A 25,943-nucleotide genomic window follows, 5' to 3' on the forward strand; every position below is an offset into this window, starting at 1 on the left:
GATAGCACACTGATCAAGTTTGTAGATGACACAAAGCTGCGAGGGGCAGAGGTTTGCTAATACTTTGGAGCTACAATTCAGAGAGATCTTGATCAATTGGAGGATTGGGCTATAGACAACAAAATGAAATTCAACAAAAACAAAAGTAAGGTGCTAGACTTAGGGGAAGAAAAACCAAAGGCACAAATACAGATTGGGGGAAACTGTCTTGGCAGTAGCACTGCTGAGAAGGATCTGGGAGTTGTGGTGGATCACAACCTCAACATGAGCCAGCTGTTTATTTAAAAAAAAAAAAAAAAAAAACCCACACCAAATGCAATTTTAGGTTGCATTAACAGAGGCATAGCATGCAAGTCACAGGAGACGATAGTACCGCTCTAATTGCCACTGGTTAGGCCTCAGCTGGAGTACTGTGTCCAATTTTGGTCACCAATGCATAGAAAGGATGCAGAGAACCTGGAAAGGATCCAGAGGCAAGTGACAAAGATGATCAAAAGGGATGGAATGCAAACCATATGAGCAAAGGCTGAAGGAACTGGGCATGTGTAGTTTGGAAAAGAGGAGATGAAGTTGGGGGAGAGGGGACTTGAGAGCTGTCTTCAAATAACTTCAAAGACTGCCATTAAAAAAGATGGAGAAAAGTTGTTCTCTTCTGCCACAGTCAGGACAAGAGGCAATGGGATCAAACTACAGCATAGCAGATTTAAATTAAATCTCAGGAAAAATCTTCCTAACTGTTAAAAGAGTAGGATAAGGAACAGACTGCCTAGGGAGGTTGTGGAAGCTTCTTCACTGGAGGCTTTCAAAAGGAGTCTGGATAGTCATCTGTCTTGGATGGTCTAGACACAATAAATCCTGCATCTTGGCAGGGGACTAGATTAGATGACCCTTGCGGTCCCTTCTAACCCTATAGTTCTATGGCAAATTTTATGATCATGGGATGTATATGTGACAAGCAATAGCCACATACATATAGACTGCAAGAGAGTCTTTGACCTTTAAGGACTCAACCACTAGAACTAAGGCCCTGTCTATATGACAATTGCTTTGCCAGTATACCTATCTCAGCAAGACACTAGAGATGCTGTAAACCTGAAAGTTAAATTTAAGTTGACTAATTTCAAAACATTCAGGCAGTGATGGTTTTCTGGTGCCCAGCTTAGATGTGGAAGGATCTTTTAGGTCAATTCAAGAGCAACTGGGGATCTACCTCTCCTGTCCTTTCCACACACACAGACCCCCAGCATATTCACCAGCTACCCCTTTAGCTTCACCTTTGCTGCACCTGTTACAAGTAACCTTGTACAGAACCTAGGGAATAGGCTGAACATGAGCTTCCCCAGACCAATATTTGAGTGATATCATACTAGTGGATCACACAGGAAGGGCAACCAACCATCAAACAAAACAGGAAAAATTGCTAGACACTTATCAAATACAAAACTGCAAACAAAGAAAGGAGAATATTTCTCTAATCTCTTTCACTTCTATTCTAGGGATCTTGGGGGTTACTTAGAATAGAAATGAAGCATTCAGAGGGAAACATGAGTTTCAAGTTGGCAGTGTTGCTTTCAACTCTCACCCTTGTTTCCTACCATCAGGAACAATGAGTTTATTACAAGCAATAGGTTACATTCTATATACATAGGATAGGTTAAGATGATGCTGAGCTTTCAATTGCACTAAAGTTGGAAACGCATGTCCTATTGTGCATATGATCTCACAACTCAGAGACAGCAAGCAATAGGACTAACATTATGGGATTATAACAGGAGATGCTCATAAGATGTATATGTAATGCAAACACATCCCACAGTGCTCAGTGCACAAACCAGAAGCTTTCAGCACCAAAAATCAAGAGCACCTATTATGGCTCTAGAAGTATTAACTCAGCTGTAAATAAGTATCAGGCAGAAAAGATTACACATATGTGCAAGACCAGGCAAAATAAGAGGTACTGGGTTTTCTGACAGTGACAGTCAGTCAAATAGAGAGCATTTATACACTTAACTCACCGAGGAGTCGCTAGCAGTAGATGTTTGTGAAGTGATGGAATGAATGTAAGAATTTATGTGTAAAGCAACAAGTATTATTGCCACCTGATTCTTATTCAGGCTAGAAAGGCCTATGAATTAGATACATAACCTCTTGCTTGCTAGAAGCATCAAGCATTCACATGACCACAAAGCTGCTAGTGGGATGCCTCAGCGGTCAGTTGCTTCTCAGTTTGCAAGTGATCTTTGGAGAGAGGCAACTGTTGTCTGTCTCTATTAATGCAAATAGAAAATTGCATTAATAGTTTGACTTTCAAGCCTCAAAAATTTGATCATCATACTCACTGCCTGGGGATTGGTCCTGCTTTGAGCAGGGGGTGGGACTAGATGACCTCCTGTCATCCCTGCCAACCCTGATATTCTGAGATTCTCACGGTATGCATTTAGAATCATAAAAATAAGGCAACCTACATACTGTACTGGCTAATCACAAAACATGTTGCAAGTGAGGGAGACAATGTGGTTCTACTCAGAAAAATGACTGAGAAACTGGCCCCTCCTCATTCTCTACTGCTACACCATGTGTAGTAGAGTCCCAGCTACATACTATAGCATCTAAAGATTTTCCTGCTTTTCACTCCTGTGAGTGCTGCAGAGACACTAGACAGAGCTAACAGGTTAGGTGCCTATCTCTGCTCAGGATTCACAGCCACAAACCCCTCTTCTGGGGTTAGGCAAGTGGGGTTTTTTGTTTTGTTTTTTAAATACACAGTGAGATGATGGTGCTGTTCCTCCCCCTTTATAATTTCTGCCCCAGGGGTTAAAGCACTCACCCAGGCTGTGGGAGACCCAGGCTCAATTGCCCCCTCTGCCTGATGTGAAGAAACTGGAACTTGTGTTCCACCCCACCCCCATTTCCATGCAGATGCCCTAGGTCTATGGGGTATCCTGGGGCATGCTTCTCATTCTCTTGTTTGAGCTGTTCTACTATGTAAGTACTTAAGACCAGAGAAAGGAGGACTCCATAGACCAGTGGTTAGGGTATTCTTTTGCAGCTGGGGGAGGGGGAAGAAGAGGAGACCCAAATTTAATTCCCTTCTCCACATCAGGCAGAGAGGGAACTGAACCCTGTCTCCCACATCCCAGTTGATAGTTCTAACCAGTGGGCTAAGGATTAGAGGGGGCAGCACCACTACTCTTCCCTCCCACCATTTTATGTGGAGTTTGGCATGCTTGGAGAAAACTCTGATTGGAACAGGCCCCACAGGCAAGATAAAGTAGGTGTTTCCCCACCTGAGGATCCCACTGGTGCTTAAGTGTGAGATAAGCACCTGGGCACCTCAACTGAAGAGGCTGTGCACATGCTCACTGGCAGAAACTTGGCACCTAAGGGATTTAGTAGAGGAAGTTTAGGTGCCTAGAGGATTAGGCAGTAGTTGAGTGGAGATTTGAAGATTGGTGTCACTTAAGCTAGATCCATAAAAAGATTTAGGTGTCAAAAAAAAAAATCAGAAGAGACAACAGGAGCATTGTGAAAGAGCCCAGAGACGCTATGGTACTTCCAAAGCAGGACGTGCATTCAGGGTTGGACACCACTCAATTCTGGAGAAGGTCCAGAGAACAAACAATTAACCTAATCAAAAGTATGGAGGGCTTTAGGTTCAGCTATTAGGTATTAAGGCTCCTAGAGATGCTTCAACAGAAGTTAGGTATCTAAGCAGGTGTCTTATCTGCATCAATATATGTCTAAATACCTTTGAGCTAAGGGCCAGATTTTCATAGAGTGTTTGAGCTCTTCAGCTTACACAGTTTGAAGAGGAAGCTAATAATATAGGGCGGGGAGACCCAGACCTTCTCATTGCCAATGCAAAGTCAGAATCCATAGCCCCAGGGTTCAGGTGCAGAATGGGGAAGTGACCAACAGTTGCTGGAACAGCAATGCTATCTCATAGCTGTATGGTGGTGGAACAGGGTGATTCTCATGCACAAGGTTGGATTAACAGACCAAGGAGGAGATTTCAATAAAAAAAATTTATTTAGATGCACATAGTGGCTGGAAAGTACAATATCCAAAATGCCGGTTCAGTCAGAGAGTGATTCCAGCCCAGGAAGAGGGGATCATCCTAGTGACAGGCAGAGCTAATTAGGACATCGCAATTATCACTGCAGCCTTCCCAGTAACAGTGAGCAATGCCTATTGGTACCTGGGGAGACATTCCTCCAACCTTGTGCTGGCAGTGAATCCTCATACCACACCCTGGGGCCATTCCCTACTGGGCGCTGGCAGCCTCCACAATGAGCTCTCGGAGTCCTTTGTGTAAACACAAATCCTTTGGATAGTTTGCTATGCCAAGCGACTGGGCCAAGCACCAAGGAAGACACTGAGTGAAAGGAAATGGGGAGTACAGACCTTCTGGGAGGGGAGGAAGAGGTCCCAAACCCAGTGAGAGGCCCCTCCCCAGACTGACAGGTTTATCTGTCAGGGAAAAATGTTAGACAGGATCAGCCAGCTGGTGAGCTCTGACAGAGGCAAGAAAGCTATAACCTAGATTAACTCTTTCCAGCCCAGGGAGCAAGGCCGCCCACCAAGCTCTGTCTCCACTCTTCTCAGAAATATGCCTATGCTCCTAGATATGGGTGAGGGAGACAGCAGAGAAAGGAGCACTGAAAAGACGGGCACTTCATCTCACAATGTCAAATACGTGTACTGCTCCATGGAGCAAAGATACCTTTAGCCTCAGACACAGCCACTAGGTAGTTCTGTCTAGCTCTACCAAGTGGAGCTGAAGGAGTGAGAGAGCACAGAGTTGGAGAGGCCAACCTATTTCCTCCAGGACTATTGAAATGTCCATTCTAGAGCAATTTAGGGGAAAAACAGAGGGATCTCCTACACTCCCCAGTCTGGAACGCACTGGGACCAGGAAAAGCAGGCATTGCAGAGGGGGATCCTGGCATGGAGGAGGGGATATGGGGTGGTGATCCCTGTGTGAAGGAAGGATCATTGCCAGGGTATCTTTAAGTAGGAATGTGCCCTGTGGGGCAAAGGGATTGGACCATTGAGAGCAGGGGAATGCAGGCCATTGGCATGGGGGAGGAGAGGTATCAGGGGCATACCCCACTCCAAGCCCCTCAGCACGCAGCTTTGGCACGAGTGGTGTGACACTTCATACACAGTACGTGACCATCCAGGGGGAAGCATCCGTTCTCATCTGCCTCAATAGACAAAGGCCTCTCACAGTCCTGGGGGGGAAAAAAGATGACAGGAAGTTCAGTGACAACTAACACTAATGTGAACGAGACAGGGTGGGGGAAGACAGATGCACATGGAGGGCCCCGTGGGAGGGCTGACAGGCTTGAGAACAGGACAATGCCATAGAGAGACATGGAGGGAGATTTGGAGGAGAGGCTGGTTACCTCACACTTGTAGCACTTCATGTGGAAGTTCTTCTCCAAGGCCACCACACGTACCGTCTCATCCTTTCCAGGCTCTGGCATGATGGGTTCAGCACAGACTGAGCAGCGGGGGGCATACTTCCTGCAGCACACACAGAAGAGGAGACACTGACAACAGCAGCCTTCCCAATGGGAATCCAGTTAAACAGTGCAGGAGAGCTGAGAGGCAGACAAGCCTGGAAGAGGGCCTCCCTGCAGCAAGGATGGGGGGGGGGGGGGGGGCCTCCCCTCTCTTGGGAGACTACCTGCCTGTGGGGCTGGCTCCTCCTCTGGCCAGATGCCTCCTGCCTACCTGTGATAGTCATCCACACAGTGGGGTTGATTGGCCTGGTCCACAATGAAAGATGCCCCCTCGAGGGGGGTCTGACACACCACACAGGTGAAGCACTGGGGATGGTACGAGTTGCCTGTGGCCTTCAGCATCCGGTCTGTGATGGTCTGTTTGCAGACACTGCACTTCTCCAGGGTACCCTAGGGAGAAGACAGGGCAAGTGAGCCAGAGATAAGAGCAGCCCAACCCAACAGTAATCCCTGGACAGGAGGGTCAACCTTCCTTCAGGCAATTGAGGGAGGGAAGACTGGGGCAGGCCAGCCACACAGAGTGCTGTGCCCACTCACAGCATAGCAGCACCCCTATGCCCATTCCCCTTCCAGCACAGCAATGCCCCACACCTTGGGCCCCCTCCATCACTCACAGCATAACAGTCCTCACAGAAGGGCTTCTCATCCACATTGTAGAACTGCTGCCCCTGCAGCTGCTTCTCACACTTGAAGCAGGTGAAGCACTCCACGTGGAAGAGATGGTCAAGAGCACGCACAGCTGGCTGAGTTCGGGACAGGGGCCTCCGGCAGAGGCCGCACAGCTCTGCCATAGGAGGGAGGAGAAGGTTAGAGAAGGGGGATAGTCACCACAACCCAGACTAATACTCAGCTTCTCCACAGGGGGACCTCACTTGCCAGCACCCACCAGAAGTGGAGGCTTCTGCATGGGGTGGGTTCTCCATATCCTTCATGAGCTTCTGGGTCAGCATCTCCAGCTCCTCCACCTCTTTCATGGTCAGTGAGGAGTTTCCCCTGGGGGGCTCTGAACCAGTTCCCACAGGAGCCCTGTGCTGCAGAAAGAGGGGAAGACATTCAGCGCCAGAAAGCAGTTACTGGGGGATGGGAGCCCCCTCTCCCCCCATGTTTGTGCCCCTTTCCCCACTGGCACAGTAGCTCTCAGGAGCACCCTGCAATGCCTGCCCCCCCTTCCCTGGTATCTCTGGGGAATACCCTTCTCCACCTACTGCCTGCCCCCTCCACTGTATCTTATTTGAGGGAAGTCTCTTCCTCAGCTGCTCCCTCTCAGATGAGTACTAACTTTCCTCACATTGGAGGGAACCCTGTTTTCCCTAACACATTTCCTGTCACAAGCCATCAGGAGCATGGCTCTGCTCCTTACCATGTCCCGCGGGGTGGCAGGCTGTCCTGTGGGATGTGGCTTCTCCTGCACCTGAGGTCTCTCCTGCTGCTGGGCATAGGTGAAACTGGGAGGCTGGGGTCTTGGGGCCAAGCCCATAGCTGAAGGGGTTGTGAATCGGGTCTGAGTAGGGGGAGGGGCAGTAAATCTCATGGAGTTTGTGGGGACCCCAGAAGCACTAGCAGCTGGTTTGGATCCAAATTTGGGGGAGCTGGCAACAGGGGCTGGGGTAAATTTAGGGGCAGGCTGGGCTGAGGGAAGAAGGGGTGCAGATGGGGCTAGTGCTCTGGACTGTGTTGCTGGGGGGTCTCTACGCTGCATTGGGGCTGCCCAAGGTGCTGGTGCAGGGACCACATCCACTTGAGAAGGTTTTGGCATGAATCCTCCACTGGGTTTTGGGGTGAACTTGGGGGGGAAAGAAGCAGGAGTTGGGGGATCTTTAGGTGCAGCCATGATTTCTACATGGCCTTTAGGGGCAGAAGGGGTTTCCAGGGGAGCTGTGGATCCTGGAGACACCTGCAAGGAGAAGAGATGGGGAGAACAGACAGCCAGTCAGTATTATGCAAGTGATTATCTACCATGCTTTGCAGGGTGTGTTGAGGCACTTCAGCATAAGGTCCTTGGAGAGTCTGCATTGCTGCTTGAGGCAATCCCCAACCTCAGACACACTGAGCTCATCCACTCCCACAGTCTGAGGTTGAGAATAGAGCTGCCCTTCTTTCTCCTCCCTGACTCCACACCCCACCTCATCTATCTGGCTACCCCTTCAATCCACTAAACATCCCTGACTATGCTGCAACAGATTTTTTCCCCCTTCCAGCTATGCTCCCTCCCCCTATGGTTTATCTATCCATTTCCTACTTCAGTAATGGCCCCTACCACACAATCTCCATTCAGCCATCCCCCTGACCCCACCTTACCCCTAGTGAAACCAGCCTACCACCCCTCCTCTTCAACATGACCCATCCAGAGAATACAATGCAACCTGGAGGGCAGCTCACCCGCGATTTGAAGGGATCATTCTTCTCCATGTCATCCAGCATTGAGGACAGCGAGTCAATCTCCATATCAATGCTATTCATCTTCCCACGCACCTGTGTCACCAACCAATGGGGGAGGAAAGAGAAATAGGGCGTGTTACATGACTCACCCCTATCAGGAACAGCTGCAAAACTGGGGGCATCCTCTATCCCACTGTGAGTTTCCCAACCCCACAGTCTTCTGCTGGGACAGAATGCTGTTGGCCTGGGATCACAGCATAATCCTACAACTGATTTTGGGCGAGAGGCAAGCTGGACGGGACGGTGGGGGGTTAGGTGCATGCTGTGCGAGCACTGTGGGCAGTACGGAATGCAGGCCCAGACAGATGGTACCACAGTAGTGACTTCCCCAGGAACAAAGCACTCTGAAAACACCAAGGAGGTGCCTGAAGTGAGAGAGCTTCTCTGCTCCCAGCATCTTCCCAGTGCTGAGGTGTGTGTGCAGAGATGTTGACTCAAGGCCATACAGCCCTGCCAAGTGCCTGCACATGTTCAGAACACTGGGAACTAGAGTGGCCCACCTAAGAAATGAACCCCAGACCAGCTATAGCTATACTTACCTGTAGGGCAGGCACCCCAGTCACAAGCCCCTCGTCAGCCATGGGAGGAGGGGGAGAAGGAAAAACCTCTTCTGGGGCCGGGGGGAAGGGCTCTTCGAATGGTGGTGGGGGTGGGGGGAAAGCACAGGTTGGGGAGATGACTGTCTCCTCTCCTGGAGGGGGTGGAGGTGGCAGTGGCAGCTCTGCAGGGAAGAAGAGGGGGTTAAGAGAAAAAAAAGAGGGGGGATAGGTTTTGACCATGCTTCTCCAGCAACACTCAGACAGAAGATCGAGGGCTTTCCAGAGGAGGGACATAAGAACGGTCAAACTATGGGGTCTCTAATTCCCATCCCACAACTCACAAGCTTGGCATCACACAGAGACCATTCCCAACACACTTGCCATTGCATAAAAGACAAACACAGTAATTGTGCACCTTTGAGAGTTACCAAAGCATTTGATGCATTTTAGACTCAGACTTTAAGGTCCGAAGGGACTGTTGTGATCATCCAGTCTGATCTCCTGCACACTGCAGGCCACAGAACCTCACCCACCCACTGCTGTAATAGACCCATAACCTCTGGTTGAGTTACTGAAGTCCTCAAAATGCAGTTTAAAGACTTCAAGTTACAGACAATTCACCATTTACACTAGTTCAAACCAGCAAGTGACCCGGGCCCCATGCTGCAGAGGAAGGTGAAAGAAACCCACAGTATCTGCCAATCTGACTTATGGGAAAATTCCTTCCCAACCCAATATGGTGATCAGTTGTTAGACCCCGAGCATGTGGGCAAGAACCACCAGCCACACACCTGGGAAAGAATTATCTGTAGTAACTCAGAGCCCTCCTCATCTAGAGTCCCATCTTCAGCCATTGGATATTTTTGCTACTGGCAGTTGCTGATGGGGCATATGCCCCATCATCCCATCCCCTCCATAAACTTAAACTCAATCTTGAAGCTAGTTAGACCTCCCCCCCGCCCCACTGCTCCCCTTGGAAGGTTGTCTAATTTCAAGCCTAAACTTGTTGTGGCTAGTTTATACCTATTTGTTCTTGTGTCAACACTGGCTCTTTACTCTCTCCCTCCCCAGTATTTATAGAGAGCAATCATATCTCCCCTTACCCTTCTTTTGGTTAGGCTAAACAAGCCAGCCTCTTCAAGCCTCTTCTCATAAGGAAGGCTTTCCATTTCTCAGATCATACTAGTAAACCATCTCTGCACCTGTTCCAGTTTGAATTCATCTTTCTTAAACATGGAAGACCAGAATTACACACAGTATTCCAGATGAGGTCTCTCCAGTACTTTGTATAATGGTACTAACACTTGCCAGTCTCTACTGGAAATACCTCACCTGATGCATCCGCCTTTTTCACAGCTGCATCACATTGATTGCAGGATGACTATGGACTGTCAATCAATACACCCAGGTCTTCTTCCTCTGTCTCTTCCAACTGATACATCCCCAGCTCACAGGATAATTTCTTCTGGTTATTCCCTAAATGCAGGACCTTGCACTTTGCATTATTAAATTTCATCCCATTTCTATTACTCCAGTTTACAGGTCATTCAAACCTTCTTGTATGATATTCTGGTCCTTCTCTGTATTGGCAATTCCTCCCAACTTTGTGTCATCCACAAATTTTATTAGCACGCTCCCACTTTTTAAACACAAATTGCTGGCCTTGGCATAAATAAGACTGGACCCAAGACCACCTCCTGAGGAACTCCACTAGTAAGCTCCCTCCAGCGTGGCAGTTCACTTTTCAGTATGACCAATTGTCTACCCTTTAACCAGTTCTTTACCCACCTTTCAGTTTTCATATTAATCCTCATCTTCTCCAATTTAATTATTTCCCATGTATAACCCAGGTATAGTATATCTGCATTTTCTTTGTCTAAAAACTTGGTTCTCTTCTCAAAGAAGGAGAGGAGGTTGGTCTGGCATGATCTACCTTTTATAAAACCATGTTATATTTTATCCCAATTATTTTTACAAAAAGTAGGTCTCCTTTGAGATAACTGATTTTTTTTAAATTGATATGGCACATTGTGATGGGGTATGCATACCCCACACTGGGCCGGAAGGGATTACCACCACACTATGGGCAGAGGAAGTCCTGCCCCTCAGACCATACTGGTCATGCTCCAAGTGCTATGCCAGTATAAAAGGGAGCAGCTCAGTCTAGACTGACTGCCGGAGAGGGAGGACCTTTGGTGGAGTCTGCAGCTGAGAAGCCATCACAGCCCTTGCCTGCAGGAGCTGGAGATCTCAAGAACCAGACTGGAGATCTGTGGCTAATGAAGCCCCAGGGAATTACCTGTGCTGAAGAGCCCAGAGACCCTGATAGCCCATGGACTACAGCTTCAGGAAGCGACTCAGGGAGAGTGAGCAAGTGATATCCTCCACCTGTGTGAGGTCAGCATGTTTCGTTGCGATTCCCTGCTGACCCAGGGGTGGACCACCCCGCTACTGATAGGGTCCTGGGTCGGGGTCTGGTGGAATCAGGTGGGCGCAAGCCCCACTACCTGGGCTGCCACCCCCCTGGTAGCAGCCCCTTGAATAATGGCCACTAGGCCATGCTGCCCCGAACCCAAGGGCCGCTGCTTTCACTCTGGCCCTTGGACCTCTGTGTGGTAAGGTATGAGAGTCGGGTAGATAGTAACCGCAGTGTCCACACACCCACTATCCACCCTGGCAGGGGAAGGGGTGTGCATACACCACCATGCATGTTCACCCTTATTTAAATTTCTCCCCAGTCTCCTGCACATGCTTCTCCGATGCCTGATCCTCTCCCACTAGCAGGTGGCCTCCCATTTCCTCTCTTACTCCTACATTAGGAGAGGATCCCATTAGGACAGAAGGTTAAAGTGCCTATTCCTCATTTCCCAGTACTTTTGCAGGCACCCAGGCTTTTTGCAATGAAGAGTTTAGAAGACTATATAGATCAAGTCAAGCAGACAGCACCATATAACTTGCCAGCAAGTACACATGGACAACATGTTTGGGAACTGGTGCATTAGACCAGTGGTTCTCAATCCTAGGTACATGTACCCCTGGGGGTATGCAGAAGTCTTCCAGGGGAGTACATCAACTCATCTAGGTATTTGCCTAGTTTTACAACAGGCTACATAAAAAGCAATAGCAAAGTCTGTATGAAATTTTTGTTAGTATATAGAGCAGTATAAACAACTCCTAGTACAATGTACTTACATTTCAGTGTAATATTTATTTGTTGATTTTATAATTATGGTAAAAATTAGAAAGCAAGCAATTTCAGTACTAGTGTGCTATGATTTTTGTATTTGTCATTTCATTAAGCAAGTAGTTTAAGTGAGGTGAAACTTGGGGGTACACAAGACAAATCCGACTCCTGAAAGGGGTACAGTAATCTGGAAAGGTTGAGAGCGGCTGCATTAGACTATCTGGCCCATCACACAAACCAGACACTAGGGTGCTGTTGGAAGCCACTATTCTTTTTCTGGTAGCTGAAAGAAGCATTGGCTCTGGGGTTAAAGTTTCCCGTGCCCAGTCTCCACAAGGACTTGAGAAACTTACCAGACATCTTCTTGACAGAGGTAGAGATGAGAGGAAGGAACCTACAAGTCCAGGGATCATGCTCTGGTAAAAAGCTCAATTCTCCTTCAGTTGAGGTTCTTATGAGGCAGATGTCCCTAGGCCCAGCTTAGGGGATCCTCTAGCCAGCAGAGATCTGATAAACCTATACCCTCTTCCTCCCCACCTTCTAGAAGCGAGGAGAAATCTCCTTGCATTCTCTCCTCCCCATAACCCAAAGGTACAAAGGCTTCTGGCTACTGCTAGGGAAGGGGAGGTATCCACTACTATATCCCTTATCCTAGATCCAGTGCCTCTATTGCTGCTTATAGTTACCCCTGACTAGCAGCATGAAGTTGACCTGATTATTGTCCATTCCACTGCTGGATACAGAACTCTGAGCAGGAGCAGCAGAAGTGAAACTGTCTAGCCTTGTTGATTTTGACCTGCTGCTGCTTGGGAAAGTTAGACTCAACCATCAGAAATATGCTGGGTCACATTTGGGAGGTTCTCTTCAAAGCTACAAGGGATAAGATAAGCTTTCAGCTTTAAGAAAAAAAGTGTAAGATTTCCTTTTAGCCAATTCGGTGTTATTCAGACTTCCTCTCAAGCTGCTCTCATTCTCCAAATTTCTGCCTTCATTTTAAAAAATAGATTAGTAACTTATGGTTGCAAAGAAAACCATGAATATGTGAAACAAGCATAACCGTAGCAGCATGGTCTGCTTGAGTTTGCAGAGAGACTGAAACAAGAACTCAGGGATGTAGGCACTGCCCCATTCATCTAAGCACTTGTTAAAGTATCAATTGGTATTGAAGTTAACTGTCAATGCTGTTAGCTCTTTCACTGCTCAAAGTATGTAAAAAATGAAAGGAAGTACTCTGAGTGACAAGCTCATTTTGGCACCACAAGTTGGGGAGATACCACTTGTTTTTTCCCCTCCCTGTTCAAGGAGCGGGACCCAATGCACAGAGAAGCTCTCATGGAGGGAGCCAAGTACAGAAAGCCTAGCAGAACAATCATATTCTGAACATCTGCAGTCTATTGACAGAACCATCTCATTTTCTCCTCAAGTGGGCAGAGCTTATTTTTGTAGCTAGAGAATGAAAGAGTACATCACCTTCAATCCAAGCCTGCAATTTGACCCCCAATTCAGGGAAAGCTTCCTACTTGCCACCAGCAAATGGAATTTTCAAACCTTGGTTTCTGCATGCGCGTGTACACATACACTCCTAACTGAATGCAAAGTTTGAGCAAAGTCCGTTTAGCTGTTTCAACTCAGGAAGGAAAGATAATGCTGGAAGATTGAATGCAAAAAGAAAACAGTTGCTCAAACACAAAGCAGTTTGCAGAAGTGGAACCAAGATCTGCCAGGATGGTAGGTGCCGTATCAGCACAGATTATGAATTAGTCACCAAAATGGCTTCATACCATTATTCATAAAAGGATAATTGTTAGTTATTCCACCTGCACTAACTTGATCTTAATCCTCAATAGTAGATACGAGAGAATTCTTATAGCAATATTAACTTGCCGTGTTGCATAGCAGTAGCATTTTTCTCTTCCTATTTAATATTATACTACTTGTATTTTTTGTGTAATACTGGTTATGTCTGTGTCTGTCTGTGCAGCGTGGTGGAGTTTCATAGACTTTTTAAGGCCAGAAGAGGCCATTAAATCATCTAGTCTGACCTCCTGTATAAAAACAGGCCATAGAAGTTGATACAGTTAGCATTGCATTACATGATCTTATATTTATTTTCTACATTAACATGGCATTCTCTCTTTGCCTTTGTTATGGAGAGAGAGAGAGAGAGAGAGAGAGTCTCCACAATTAAGCTTCAAAATTCACAAAAATCAATCTGCATGAAGTTTCTCTTTAGCCTCTTGCCTTTAGACTTTTGTTGCAAGTTTTTGAGTGAATCAGAGAGGGAATTTAGAGATAGGGAAGTTACAGGGAAGAAAAAAGTTTGCCACCATTTGGGAAAGTCTAGGGGTTTCTTTGGAATGTTATATTAACCACTGTTTGCGCTAGAAACTCCCAGCTGGCTTGATGTTTTGTCTGCTCTCAATGAGAAAGTTTGTTGTTTGCTGTTGGAGTTTTATGGTAAGGGCTTTTGCATCTCCCCATAGTCCAGGAGCTCCTTTTTAAGGTCTTGAGAATATTGGGTGTTTTATGATCACCCTGCCATTTTCAAGCAGCCATCTTGTTTGGACAGAAACAGACATCTAGTGGACAAAGCAGAAAGCTGGAAGCCAGCAATACACAAGATCTAGTCCCAGCCTTGTCCCAATACGTGGCCCTAACAAGGCAGCTTTGGATTTATACAACTCCTTTCCAAGGACTCAGTATGTGATTTACAAACAGCCAGACTCAGTCATTAACAAAAAGTGAGTTTCACAGCCCATGCAGTGGATATTATCCATGTTTCCCAGCTGGGGGAAAAAAGGGTTTGAAGCAGTGCCTTGTCCAAGTGAGCCAGTAGCAGAAATGGGAGCTCAAAGTTCTCTGGACTCCCAGTTCAGAGATTAATTAATAAAGCTACATTGCCTATTATGAAAGTCATTTCATGCTTGAGCATCAGTTTCCTCCTCAGTAAAATGGGGAGAACGAGTACTTCACAAAGCAGTACTAAGGATTCAAGTCTATCCAATCTTCATGTTTGTGCAGAATTTTGAACACACTGAAATATGACTTCACAACAGAGAAATGGATTTATATGAGTGAGCACCCCTCTTCACTGAAGTTAGAGTAGTGTTTTTAAAAGTTTTAACCAGTCTAATTAAGAGTCCCCTCCCCGCTCAAGTTTTGCTGTCTAGTGTCACAATTTTCACTAGTTCTCTAGTCACCAGAGTCTCCCAGGCTAGACAGGGACTGAATTTCCCAGACAAGAAATGGAGGGGGGGTGGGGGGGAGAAGAGGAGGAGAAGGAGAGAAGGGAAAAAACCCACCACCACACAACCTTCCATTTTTTCCCCAGAGGGAGGGAATTTCAGGCCTCCTTTATCCACTATAAAGTAGCAAAGAAAGGGCACAAAGCCCACTTTTCACCACTCTTTGCAGGTCCACTTTAAAAGTGTAACCTTGAGTTTCCCAGCATGTAGCACCCTTAAAAAAATGTTTACAATGTTTTGTTCAAGTTCTTTCCTCCCTCCCCCCAGCTCAAGCCCAGGGCTGTAATTCTGCATCAGGAACATAACTCAATGAAGTAGCATTTGATATAGACAACAGCTCAACCACCATCTATCCAGTCTCCTCCATGCTTCTATGCAGCATAGCATCACCATGGGGCATTGGGGTCACTACTGACTCAGAAGGAAGAAAGCACATACCCCAATTTTCTTACCCTCCCATCAAGCAACTGCCCCATTCTACTCTTGCTTAGTATTCACAATTGGACAACACCACAGCTTCCTGGAGCTGGCACAGCTACTGACCTTGGTGAAGAGAAGCCACAGGATAGACTGCTACCAACCTAATGTTTCCTAATGTAGTCAGTGTCTCTTATGCAATGACAGACCACACACTGTAAGCCATCATCTCCATAGACATTCTGAGCTGGCTGCAGCACACTCAGCCCAGAACTTGAATATATCTGAAGAAATACTGAAGCCACAGAGGGCTGAATTCAGGAACAGGGACTGAGCATTTAAGTAGGGCAAATTAACAGAAGAAACTCAGAGGGCAAGAGAAAAAGTTCCCCATCTCAGTTCCGCATTCTGACCACCAAATAACTACTGGGGGCCTAATCCTGCTCTCATTTTACCAGTGGAGTACGGTCAGCAACAGCACTGAAGTCAAGGCAGATGCACTGCCCCAAAAAAAGAGGGGGAGGGGGGGCAAGAGAGGCAGGCAAGTTTTCCCAGCACTGCCCATCTCCTCTGTGACTTTGTGTCTTAACCAGGATTTAAAGATGGTATTAGAACATCAGCTAGGTTATCTGCTAGACTAACTCAACCAGCTAGCAGACATTAAAGTTGACATTGTCTTGTCTACACTAGCCTTTTAGAAGATGGTGGCTAACATCACACCACCTATCCTAGTCAAGACAAACCCAGTGACTGGGTGGTGATATACCGGGATGCCAAGAAGGCGAACGTGGGTAGTAATGATACTCCTAGTGGCTTGCACTGGCCAGGTCCAGCATGGGGGCTGAATCACCAGGTGGCCTCAGAGGAGTGAAAAGGGGCCCCCCCAACAGGGATCAAAAGCTAAAGTAAAAGCTACATTGGCACTAGAACCCTGCCCATAAGGAAAAAAAAAAAAAAAAACACACCACTTAACACAAGAGAAAAACAAAACCCAGGGAGGCAAACCGCTATGTCTCACTTCCTGTTTATGGCGCCTCCCATCTGCCCCTGCAACTACTCCACCCACTCAGGCAGGGCATGTACAGTGGTGAAATGGCAGGAAATGAGTGAGACCAAAGGGGAAGAGCTTTCACAATCTGAGACAAGCTACAGAGTGAGCTAAGGGATGAATCAGAAATGGAAGACAGTGTGAGCTATCCCCACAGTGAGCCAAGCTGGGGGATTCTTCCCTGCAATGTAACAGCCCCCTACACTGATATTTATGGTATTCCTACAGACTCTGGTGAGAGACCAGAATTTCTCTTCCCCCTCCACCCTCCTTTCCTCTTTGGGAAGAAGATGCTATGAACACCTAGATCAAAGTGGTCAGAATTACTTCCCCATGTTTTGTCCCCCCCATACACACACCTTTGTATCCCACTCTGGAGTCCTGCTACACGCCCAGTGTGAGCACCCATCTATTATTTGTAACAAGTTGCATCCCCTCCTTCTCCCTTATTCATTGTTTAGGCCAGACACAGACCATATGCACTGAGAACGCAGGAATGCACATCAGCTCCCACAGATGGAGCGAGTAATAAGTTATGGATCTCACATACCTTCAGCAAGCAAAGGTGCTGCAGCTGGTGGGATCTCCCCCACTTTCCCTATCTGAGCACGTTGGGCACCAGCCCCAGAAGGCTGGGGCAGTGGCAGCTCTGAGGCATTCCCAGGCACGGCACCCCCAGCCCTGAAGGGGTTCACTTTGGGCTTAGGGGCAACCACTGGTGCAAACTTCTTCTGCGGGTTGTAGAAAGTTGGAGTGGAAATATTGATGCTGACTGTGGAAGTCATACGAGTTCCCGGGCTACCAGAGGATGCCATCTTGCTGCTGGCTGCTCAGCACCTGGGGGGCAGAAGGAGAGTGGAGACACAGACATGAGATTAGACATGACCCTGCAGAGGAAAACCAGGGCAAATGAATCTGGAGAAAGGCACAGCAGGAAACAGAATTGGAGGGTGGGTGCACCTGAGTGAGATCAGAGGGGCACGAGTAGAGCTTGGGGTGCCCCCAGGACTGGGAGACAGAAATATGTTTTGAAGCAAGAAATACTGTCTGACCTGGAGGCAAACCCTGAACAAGCGCCTCTCCTCTTCTCCTCACTGGGATCCAGGGAAAGAACAACTGGCCAAAGCACCAATAAACTCTCTCCACCTTCAGCCCTTTGCTGAATGGGGTTAAACGCGGGGGGATAGAGGGGCAGGAATGATAAACCAAGAGGACAAAGCTGGGATCAATGCAGAAGACAATTGCTAGAGAAGCCAGCCTTCTGCAGATGGCTCAGATCCCCACATCTCAGACTGGAGCCCCTGCACACCAAGAGGCAGCTTTAGCATCCCTTGCATCACACCACCCCCCATGCCCTCCTGAAGCCCCAAGCCTATGTTACCACTGCATCCCTGCCAATTCTGTCCAATCCTCTCCTCCTGCAGCCCCTCTCCTTACAATCCCACCCCCATCCTTTTACCTGTAGGCCCCCAGCCCCCTCTGGTCAGTGGGGAAGCTCCAACAGCTGCAGCACAAGCAGAACAAAAGGAAGCCTGGGCGATTCCATAATGTCACACATTCCCCAGCCAAGCCCTTTGTCTTGCTGTCATTTCTGTCTTGCTGTCCCTTCCTGTCATTGTAGCAATAGGCAAGAGCTCCTACTCAATGGCTGCAACGGCTGCCCGCCCTGCCCCCGCCCCTTCCTGCAGGAAGCAGCTCCTGGATTCAGCCAGCCTCATTGACATTCCTAGAGTCACTCCCTCCCAGCCCCTGCGGTATAGATGCTGCCCTAAAGCAAGCCGATCCATGGCCTGGCCCCCTCAGGGTGCAGCCTAGTACAGCACAGCAAGCAGCACTTTCCTATTTGCCCCAGAATATGCTCACAGCTCCATCCTGCCGATGGTATCTTACTAGGGTCTAGCTGGAATGCAGCTTGCTGTACATTTCCACTCCCAGGATCAGAGCCCAGCCATGTCCTGAAAAGCAAGTTCTCTAAGTTGTATGTGGCAAACCTGAAACTCTCCCCATCTCCCTCCCCTTCCCCACCCCAAACCACCACACAAGTTGCCCTCAGGATGTTTCCAAACTCACAACAGCCAGGAGCTATTGGTGATCTCCTAATAAGAGCCACATTGCTAGGATTTCCCCCCCACGCTGTTGTCCAGGCCAGAGAGGCATTAAGTTTATCATGCTGACCACACACAATAATGCGCCCAATGGTGCATAGGCAAGTATGCCAGCATTTGGACTTAGTTTGTTTTGAACAACAAACTTCTACAGTGCCTGCCGCTGCACAGTCAGCATGGATGATGACGGGCTGCTGTAACAACCCTAGCGATGCAAACAGTCCTCCTGCAGCTATTCCACCATGCTGCTATCACTGAGGAGACCTACGTGGGCCACTTCCACAACTTGGGAGAACTTGTATGGGTGAGTACTCAGATCTCAGATACACCTCTACCTCAATATAACGCTGTCCTCGGGAGCCAAAAAAAATCGTACCGTGTTATAGGTGAAACCGTGTCATATCAAACTTGCTTTGATCTGCCGGAGTGCGCAGCCCCGCTCCCCCCGGAGCACTGCTTTACTGCGTTATATCAGAATACGTGTTATATTGGGTCGCATTATATCTGGGTAGATGTGTATTTGCCTTAGTTATATTGGAACCAATCCTCACCAGCCCTCCCTCTCCTGGTCATACTTACATCCAGCTGAGAGTTGGTGAGAGAAGAAGAGTCATCAGCATTGACTAAGGGCTAGTCTACACTGGCAATGTTAAAGCATTTAAATGTTAAAGCAATGTTAAAACGCTACTACCTCCACAAGGGGCACAGCTCCCAGCGCTGGTGCACGATCTGTCTACACTGGCACTTTACAGCACTGATACTTGCTGCGCTTGGGGTGGGAGGGGTTGGTGTTTTTTCACACCCATGAGCGAGAAAGTTGCAGCGCTGTAAAGTGCCATTGTAGACAAGCCTTAAGTGACTGAAACCACAAGATCTCATTTCTCCCAAGGTCAGGCACTGGGTGATTCAACCATCCATAAGAGTGCTGGGGAGTAGATTACCAAATTTTAAGCCCAGAAGGGGCCGTACCACCATTATTGGGACCTTCTGCATAACGGACCATAGACTCTCACCCAGTGATTCTGCTTCTAACTAATTTCTGCTTCAGCTAAAGCATATCATTTTGAAAGATATCCAGTCTTCATTTAAAGACTCCAAGTGATGGCAAATTCACCAAGTACCTTGGTAAACTGTTCCAATGGTTAATTACCAGCCAGTGGGTCTTCTTATGCCTTTACCTGCTAGTTTAAGTGCCCTTTGCCATTAAAAATCCTCTCCCCTCGTAGGTACTTGAAGATCACATCCTAGGGCAGGTCTTCACTACGGGGGGGCAGGGGGTCGATTTAAGATACGCAAATTCAGCTACGCAAATAGCGTAGCTGAATTCGATGTATTGTAGCCGACTTACCCCGCTGTGAGGATGGCGGCAAAATCGACCTCCGTGGCTCCCCGTCGACGGCGCTTACTCCTACCTCCGCTGGTGGAGTAAGCGCGTCGATTCGGGGATCGATTGTCGCGTCCCGACGAGACGCGATAATTCGATCCCCGAGAGATCGATTTCTATGTGTAGACCTAGTCACCTCATGATCATACTCTATAATGGGGCTGGTCTTTATAGAGATGGATTGTGGGACATCAGCTGCTTCATGCGGATACCTAGCAGCTGTTCCCATCTCCCTGACCCCAGAGCAGTCCTTTTCCCCATATACTCGGTCTAGGCCGAAGCCTCTCTCCTCACAGCAGCCTCCCTCCTACAGCTGCCCCTGTCTATCCCAAGTTCTGCTTAAAAAGGAGCAGGAAGGCATACCTTCAGTTTGTCCATCAGCCACCCTATAGCCTAGAGGGAAGGGAAAATGGAGCTGCCAGGGATTGAAACTTCCTCAACATGCCTTTAGACTGACCTACCTCTCCTCCCCCTATGCATGCTATGGTTCCCCCTGTTCTACTGGTACCCATCAACCCTGACCTGCAATTATGAAATGTGCATTAATAGGGTCCTGTTATTCAAGCATACAAAAATTACTGAGGGAGTGTCATGTAGGCAAGCCTGAGCCTAAATTAGGGTTATCAAACCCCAAAGGAAGATATTTCCTGACAGCTACAATAATAATCAGAAGACTCCATGTAGCTGTAGAGGCTGATGACACCAAAGTCTCAAGCAAGGGCTATGTAGCTACCCTATGCATGACCCCTCTCTACTGATTAGGGGCAGAAATTGAGATTTAGATCCTTTCACTGGCCAGAGTTGCACTGGTTACATGAAAGCAATCCATTTTAAGGGTATCACAGACTCCTATATAAGTGCTGTAGACCCCTGACCTAAACCATACCTACTGGGTGACCCACCAAGGGGAAACCAACCAACTCTGTCTTAGGCTCCTGCCTCCATGACCTGAACTTCATGGCCCAGTCACCAGTGCATCCCACCCTTGAGTAGGGAAGGAAACATGGAAGGAAAGACCCACCCTAACGTCCTCCAAAATGATTCCTTCCCTATGAAGCAGCCGTTCATGACCCTGTTTTTATGGGGTTGCCAGGGGTGGCTTAGACTTGCTGGGGCCTGTGGCCAAAGCCCAAGCCCCACTGCACAGAGCTGAAGCTGCAGCCTGAGGGCTTTAGCCCTGGGTGGCAGGGCTCAAGTTATAGGGCCTGGCTTTGGAGTTCAAGTAGGCTTAGGCTTCAGTTCCCCCCTCCTGGGGTCATGTAGTAATTTTTGTTGTCAGAAGGGAGTCGCAGTGCAATGAAGTTTGAGAAACCCTGCTATGGAAACTATCAGTTCAGACCAAGCAGGGAGTAAGGGGGGGGGGGGGGGGGAGGGGAGGGAAGACAGAGAAATGTTTCAGAATCACCACAATACAGTAACTTTGGCAACTGCACCCACGGAGTCACCTGCCTCCTCCAAATGGAAAGTGGAGAAAGGGGATGTGCTATTAAAAATATGAAGTGAAAGAATCAAGCTGATTTACTTCAGTTTTTTTGGTTTGTTTAAATTAAAAAAAACCCACCACATGCATTTCCACCCCCTCAAACTCTGGTTAATCCTGCAAAGTTTGCTTGGCTGGCAAAAAAGTTACAAAGCCCAGCAAAAGAAAAATCATTTATTTTTCAAGCAGCTGGTGTTTCCTTGCTCAACCACCACCCTCATTCTTTGCCCAGTAACCCCCCCCCTTCCCTTCCCCCACCAGTGAGTTTATTCCAGTCACTAAGCCCTGCATGTAAGTTGTAGTCAGGAATCGGACCGGGGAAAGGGGAACTTTCAAAGCTACAAGCCAAGCCTAGAGTGAACATTCACATAACTAGATACCCGTCGTCTTTTCTGCACAGCAAGAAAGAAACATGCAAACGTATTTCAAACTCCAGACAGTCACACATTTGCAGGCACAAGTATCTTCAGATCCCTGCCCAGGAAGGTAGAGGAGAGGAGTTCCCGAAAGTGTTACTGATTCTTTCCCCACCTAAACACATCTGGAAAAAGGCTCTGGGGTCTCACTTACACACAAGAGAAGAGTGTCTCAACTCAAACCAGGCAGCAGACCCCCTTCTCCTTCCCCATTGCTAAACCTTTACAAAAGAAAGGAGGCTACTTGGAAGGTATTTCTTTTTCTCAGGGAGAGGAGGAACCTATCCCAGCCAACCAAATAGTTTGTCAGGCTTTCAAAAGTTTGAGGCTCCCCCGGAAAAAAAGTCGGACACGCAGAGACGTTAAACCCATACATTTAACGCTAAGAACGGCCCAAGCCGTGCAACCAGCATAGACCATAAAACACAACAGCAAGTTCAGCCTCTCAGCCCCAGTGGGTGTGGTAGGAAATTGGGGGGTGGGGTTCCCTGCTACACAAACATGCATTTAGTTTCTGAGCATAAAGTTACAAGAAAACTAAGAGGCAAGAGCTTCACCTAGGACAAGCTCTTCTCCAAAGGAAGCGTGGGGGAGAGGACTCACCTTTGGGGAGAAATTCAGGAAGAGAAGGCTGGTGCCCCTTGGCCTAAAAGTTTGTTGCTGCTGGAGCGCAAGCCCAGCTTCACTCCTTCCTCCCCGTGGCTAAGCGGGACGCTCTCTCTGCCCCCTACACAGCAATCTGGACTTACTTCAGTTGCCTGTCTGCCAAAAAAAAGGGGAGGGGGGAGAGGAGTGGCTCTGGGTGGAGCTAGAGGGCCCAAGGACTTCCCTAGGATCTAGCAAAAAGGCCTCGCCCAAGCAAAGCTGTTTGACCATAAAAGGAGAGAGGCTGTGTGAACAGCTGAGCTCACTCACTAGGGAATGTGGCAATGAGGTAACAGGGGGGAGGATGAATGCACTAGACAGGGCTGTTGAGAGAAGGGGGAGCAGCAGCGCTTCCACTCTTAAAATCAGCATCTCATTACCCTCCCCCCCTTTCCCTCTGTGTTTTCAGGGGAGGGAGGTGTCAGCTTTCTCTCCTGCTGCTTATGGAAGGCCCATATTTCATACCCTTTCTACTTTCTATTCCTGGATTCCCTCTCTCTCTCTCCCCCCCCCCCTCCGAGATTTGCCAGGGCTCTCAATTCTGATTCCCAGCCCCTTCCAATCCACTCCTGTCTTCTTGTTCCCAGCCCCCAGCTCAGTCAAAGCCCCTCAGTTTAGGTTTCCCCCTGCGGGTTTGTGTTTTATCTCTTGCCCTAGCATGGGGCTGCCTCCTTCTTTTTCCTCCTTTTTCAGCAGCTGGTGTTTCCTTGCCTCAAGCCCTACCCCATTCCTTCACCCAGTGACTCCCACTTTTCCCTCACCCATCAGTGACTTCATTTCCACTAAATCCTACATGTAAGGAGAGACTTGGCAGCTCTGGTGAGTCAGGGTCCCTCTCGGTCTCTTCCCCACCCCCTCCCCACAGCAACCAGCTGCAAGAGAATCTGACTCAGACTTTCCAAATCCTACAGACACTGTTTTTTAAAAAAACAACCAAATCCACAATACTGCAAGTAATGTAATTCCTCATTTATGCAGTACTGGACAGGACCTTATCTCAAACCCCAGCACACAGACCACTTAGCTTACTGGTGACATGCTCTTACAGGCCTGAGGACCCCACACAGCTCTACTGATGCCCCTCAATCCTAACATAACCATGACGCAATCCTCTGGTGCTTTGTAAATTGTAATGTACATACTGATCTGCAGGATCCACATTATTCCCAAATCCATTCCAATCCTAACATAACCATGACGCAATCCTCTGGTGCTTTGTAAATTGTACGTACTGAACTGCAGGATCCACATTATTCCCAAATCCATTCCAGTATTACCTATTAGGTTTTGGTTTTAATCTGAGCATGGATACCGTGCTTAGTACTGTACCTCACCCAGAAGAAGATCTGGTCCCTGCACCAAGGAGTTTTAAATTGAAATTTCCTATCTTTGGTTTTCTTTTTTCTCTTTTCCTGAGCCCTTCTTTTTACAGGGCAGCCTCCCTAAGCCTATTTCTTCCAAGCAGGGAGCCAAGGGGGAATTCCTGTTCTTTACCTAATCACCATACTTTCGCCTTGGAATCTGGCTTTCTGCCCTATTGTTGCCAAATTTCCAGAGATTATTTACTCTTTGCAATGCTCAGAGGATTTAGGACATATCTACAGTGGGGTATTTATCCACCAGTTACACTGATGTAGCTGCCACAGTGCATAACCCTAGTGTTGCATGGGACTTTCATTGGCCCAGCTTGTCTGGGGTAAAAGGCACCAGTTCAAATCCCAGTTTACACTGGTACAAAGTGTCTGAACTAGGGATTTGTACTGATGCAGCTATGTTGCTGTAGCTACAACAGTGTCTTAAAAACTCTAGCACAGACAAACCCTTCATTGTATATATCATGTGAAACATGACACCTCCACTACTGTGTAGCCTTGAGCAAGTCACTACACGTCTCTGTGCCTCAATTTTCCTGTCTGTGAAATGGGACTAACTATACTGACTTATCTTTTATACAAGTGCTAAGTATTGTTATGATACTACAAGTGCAGACATGTCAGGAGACCCGTTTACAATCTGGTTGTCCCCAGACACAGTTCATGCACCATGTGATTTTGTAGGATATGTGAGCTAGCTATGACAACAGAGTTCCAGCCCAAGCTGCTCTGACTGCAAGAGCATAAAACCCAGTATGGTAGTGGCAGTGAGATCTAGTGCATTAGGGCACTGGACTAAGACTCAGGAGATGAGAGTTCTATTACTGGCTTTTGCTAGTGACCTATTTTGAGCATACGAAGAAGTGAGGTTTTTACTCACGAAAGCTTATGCCCAAATAATCTGTTAGTCTTTAAAGTGCCACCAGACTCCTTGTTGTTTTTGTAGATACAGACTAACACAGCTACCCCCTGATATTTTGAGCATGTTACTTTTCATTTGTTTCGTCTTCCACCCTTTGTCCGTCTCCTCTGCTTAGACTCAACTCTTCAAGGCCAGCACTGCCTTGTATGTACCATGCTTAGCACAATGGGGCCATAATCTCATTTGGTTCTCAAGGCAGTACTGGAATATGAACAATGTATATAATAAAAGCTTCCAGGAATGTTGATCTGGAGCCCAAAATGTCTGTTGAGTCCATGTGAAGTTATAGAAGCAGCTACAGGTGTGGTCGAGATCTCACTTTGTTCAGAATACCACCAATTTCAATCATCACTGGGTTTTTCAGTCTGTTACAATCTTATTTTTAAATGCTCAGCCATTTTGCCCTTATGAATTACATCCATGCAGTGTACATTACAGTAAGGCATGTATCTATGCCATGTTGAATGTCCTACACCCTTCTTGCATGCAGTGTTGTTGTAGCCATGGTGGTCCCAGGATATTAGAGAGACAAGGTGGGTGTGAGGTCATATCTTTTATTGGATCAGCTTCTGTTGGTAAGAGACAAGATTTGGATCTTACACAGAGCTCTTCTTCAGGTCTGAGAAACTACAGTAACTAAGGCTGGGTCTACACTACCCGCCTGAATCGGCGGGTAGAAATCGACCTCTCAGGGATCGATTTATCGCGTCCCAACGATCCCCGAATCGACGCTCTTACTCCACCAGTGGAGGTGGGAGTAAGCGCCGTCGACGGGAAGCCGCAGAGGTCGATTTTGCCGCCGTCCCTATAGCGGGGTAAGTCGGCTGCGATACGTCGAATTCAGCTACGCTATTCGCGTAGCTGAATTTGCGTATCTTAAATCAACCCCCCCCCCCCCCCCCCGTAGTGTAGATGTAGGCTGAGGCCTTGGCTACACTGGCAATTCACAGCGCTGCACTTGCTCCGCTCAGGGGTGTGAAAAAACACCCCCCCTGAGCGCAGCGAGTGCAGTGCTGTAAAGCGCCAGTGTAATCAGCGCTGCACGCTCGCTCGCAGCGCTGCAAGCTATTCCCCTCGGAGAGGTGGAGTACTTGCAGCGCTGCGAGAGAGCTCTTGCAGCGCGAGTACACTTGCGCTTCACAGTGCTGCCACTGCAGTGCTGTAAATCCGCGAGTGTAGCCAAGGCCTCAAAGTCACTGCTAAATACAAGGTTTGAAC

At 47.8% G+C, this 25,943-nt stretch overlaps 1 protein-coding gene across 2 annotated transcripts; it reads right to left on the reverse strand.

Annotated features, from left to right (window-relative positions):
* Positions 1-4,010: 4,010 nt before the first annotated feature.
* Positions 4,011-22,560, reverse strand: ZYX (zyxin). Of its 2 annotated transcripts, none has more exons than XM_005281656.4 (10): positions 22,389-22,560; positions 16,951-17,237; positions 8,507-8,688; positions 7,908-8,000; positions 6,889-7,422; positions 6,415-6,559; positions 6,143-6,312; positions 5,740-5,918; positions 5,409-5,529; positions 4,011-5,234 (listed from the first exon to the last, which is right to left on the reverse strand). In XM_005281656.4, exons 2-10 carry the CDS (start codon positions 17,213-17,215, stop codon positions 5,124-5,126), a joined length of 1,800 nt encoding a protein of 599 aa, XP_005281713.2. In that variant the 5' UTR covers positions 17,216-17,237; positions 22,389-22,560; the 3' UTR covers positions 4,011-5,123. The 2 variants fall into 2 exon arrangements, with proteins under 2 accessions (XP_005281713.2, XP_005281714.2); XM_005281657.5 differs by lacking the exon at positions 22,389-22,560 and adding an exon at positions 17,860-18,084.
* Positions 22,561-25,943: the final 3,383 nt, after the last annotated feature.

The sequence above is a fragment of the Chrysemys picta genome, chromosome 1 (assembly GCF_011386835.1).
Source record: "Chrysemys picta bellii isolate R12L10 chromosome 1, ASM1138683v2, whole genome shotgun sequence".
NCBI classification, from domain to species: Eukaryota; Metazoa; Chordata; order Testudines; family Emydidae; genus Chrysemys; species Chrysemys picta.

Coding starts and splice junctions, on each gene's coding strand:
- ZYX (XM_005281656.4), bottom strand. CDS start 17,215: ATGGCATCCTCTGGTAGCCCGGGAACTCGTATGACTTCCACAGTCAGC. Junction 8,001..8,506: donor CTGGGGTGCCTGCCCTACAG/GTAAGTATAGCT, acceptor TTGGTGACACAG/GTGCGTGGGAAGATGAATAG. Junction 6,313..6,414: donor TGCAGAAGCCTCCACTTCTG/GTGGGTGCTGGC, acceptor CTCCTATGGCAG/AGCTGTGCGGCCTCTGCCGG.